This window comes from Glycine soja, chromosome 18, assembly GCF_004193775.1.
Source record: "Glycine soja cultivar W05 chromosome 18, ASM419377v2, whole genome shotgun sequence".
NCBI lineage: Eukaryota > Viridiplantae > Streptophyta > Magnoliopsida > Fabales > Fabaceae > Glycine > Glycine soja.
Window position 1 is genome coordinate 30,092,921 of NC_041019.1, and position 2,687 is coordinate 30,095,607.

General features: G+C 36.9%; 1 protein-coding gene across 1 annotated transcript; it reads right to left on the minus strand.

The window, feature by feature from the left end:
• Positions 1–788: 788 nt before the first annotated feature.
• Positions 789–2,066, minus strand: LOC114395228 (uncharacterized protein At5g48480-like). Its single transcript, XM_028356949.1, has 2 exons — positions 1,691–2,066; positions 789–1,274 (listed from the first exon to the last, which is right to left on the minus strand). The coding sequence occupies exons 1-2, from the start codon at positions 1,960–1,962 to the stop codon at positions 1,055–1,057; spliced, it is 492 nt and encodes a 163-aa protein (XP_028212750.1). The 5' UTR covers positions 1,963–2,066; the 3' UTR covers positions 789–1,054.
• Between the last annotated feature and the right edge of the window lie 621 nt (positions 2,067–2,687).

Below are 2,687 nucleotides of genomic sequence, written 5' to 3' on the forward strand. Positions count from 1 at the left end.
CTATAAACCAAGTTTACGTGGCATTGCTGGATGTATTTGACATTGTTGCGTGTGCTTTTGACTTAGATGGACAAAATTTTTATATGAAAATTCGAAGGCTTAATTTGTCAGGAAACTTGAAATGTTAATTTTTTTTTACAGCCTGAAGAAATCTAATTGTTGAAATCCAATGACTACTACTTTATCTCCCCCATCCAAGCTTTATATATTCATTCTTTCGCACAAGCCCAACGGATACTTCTCCCCAATCCAGGTTTATTTCTTCTTCTCCCCCAAAGAGTCATTCCCAACCAAGGTTTATTTCTTTTTCTCCCCCAAAGAGTCATTGTGCAACCCAAATCTCCCATTGTCAACACCCACTAACTTCTTTTTTTATCTTGTTACATTTTTTTTTTCTTCTGCTGCACAAATCAAGTGAAAGCAAATGGATGGTGATGAAGGTTGTAAATAGAAACTCAAACCTTAAAAAATTCAAGGGGGAGATACTTCAAAAACCTTAAAAAGGAGCTGAAAATTATAAAATACTCCATTTTTCTTTGTTTTATGTTATGGTGGTTTCTTTATTGTTAGGTTAGGAGTTTTTTCTATCGTCAAGCTTTCTATTCCTCAAAAGCGTTTTGCTCTCCCTCTAACTCTTAGTATTCTCACACAAAGACAAGGTAATCACATCAGTAATTAATACTTACTACTAATAAAAAACAATGAGTCATTTAACAAGGTAGCATTCAAGAGAGAAGACAACCAATTTCTTTTTAACAAGGGAGCATTCAAGAGAGAAGACAACCAGCTTCTTTTTAATGTGTCAACAACTAATATTATCATTAATAGTGAGTCAATGACAAACAAAAACCCCGTTTCAAAATATTAAAAACAGAAAGACCCCGTAACCATTGGATTAGACTAACACCCATAACAATTAGATTAGATTAATACTAAAAATCAACAGACAAAGAGGCCTATCTTAAATGGACATGTGGGTCCTTTTCCCTAATTACTGCAGCTTAAACAAAAAATGGAAAACGGCAACAGTCAGTCAGAACAACATCAACAGCCATTAAGCCTCCACATCAGCACACTTTTTTCCAGGAGCGCAGAAGAGCCAAACAAAGCCGTACGGATCCTTAACCTTCCCCACGCGCCCACCGCAGCACGCGTCTTCACCTTCCGCCACTTCACCATCCGCAACTGCACCAGCGCTCACCGCTTTCTCTATCGCCCCTTCAACGTCCTCCGTCTCCAAGCACAAAACGACACGGTTTCCTCCGGCCTTCGCTCTGACAACCAGCAAAAACGAAAACGACACAATATCCATTAATAAAAAAAATTATAAAACTAAACGAGTGGAAAACACATTTATATAAGCGAAAGCTAAGAGAAAACAAACACCGAAGCCGAGGAATCAGGGCTTCGAAAACGAAAAAGGAAGGACAGAAACTAAAAATAAAAACAAAAAGGAAATCATCTCGAAGAAAAATCATTTCTATTTTCTATTAATCACAGATCGGGTGGATAAAGAAGAAAATGTAAACACATAACTAAGCATGAAAAAGCATAAACAAAAAATAACATCAAAATATCCAAATAGCCGAATAACAATAACTACAATCTTACAAAATAAGAAAAAAAAAAGAAAAAACAGAGTTAACATTCATAGATCTAGATTAAGATGAACGTCAAAGGGAAAACTAACGTTGAAGCAGAGTCATCAACGAGGTCAGCAACGAGAATGGTAGAGCCAGCGATTTTGAGCTCTGCGGAGAGTATGAGAGGAAGCTCGTGCTCCGCTTTACGCTTAGGGTTGAGCGTACGGCCAACCTCCTCAGCGGCAAACGCGGCCTTGTAGAACAGAACGGCGTCGTTCGCTTTGGGAGCTTCGATGAGGAGCTGCGGCTTCAAAGCGACAAACGACACCGCAGCAGCGGCATTCTCCGACCCACCATTCTGAGCATCTTGCTGAGCCATGGAAATAAAACGACAGAGAGAGCAACGAAGAGAAAAAAACCCTAACCCTATGAGAGAAGAGAAGAGAAGGTGAAGCAGAAGAAGAAAATGAATTGAGTATGAAGGATGAAGTGGTGGTGGGACAGTGTTTATATAGAGGCGGGGGAGCGGAAACGCTTCGGGGCTAAAATGGGGATTGTGGAAAAAATGTGAATTCAGTACGTTACTTTACCAATATATTATTTTATTTAAAATTAAAATAAAAAATAAAAAATAAAAGATTTGGGTTTTGGATAAAGGGGAAGGAGAGATTAGCCTGGTTGTGGGTTTAATTTACGAAGCGACGCCATTATGAGGCTAACGGTCTTTTTCGAGTTGTTTGTGACTTGTGAGGCCACGCGCAACTAAACGAAGGGCAAGCACGACGCGCCGTTTTGATGTTCAGCAATGCGTTTGATATTTTTAAATGAAATATAAAAAAAAAAATTGGATTCCCTGTTTAAATTATTAAAAAACATTATAAAAATAAGATAGGCACTAAATAGAATATATTTTTTCTTGTCTTAAAAAATGGGATGAAACATATATGTATTTGTAAAATATATAATAATTGAATGATAGTTTTGTTGTGTTTTTTCACTCTATTTCATTTTGTTCAATTTTATTATATGCATTTAATTAATGAGAATATATTAATATAGCATACAAAATTGTGCTTCCATCTAACAATAGATTATAGATAGTTA

Bases quoted from the DNA above. Each gene is read 5' to 3' on its own strand.
- LOC114395228 (XM_028356949.1), bottom strand. From the start codon at position 1,962: ATGGCTCAGCAAGATGCTCAGAATGGTGGGTCGGAGAATGCCGCTGCT. The intron at 1,275-1,690 runs GTTAGTTTTCCC...GCTGGTTGTCAG, and splicing joins GTTGATGACTCTGCTTCAAC to AGCGAAGGCCGGAGGAAACC.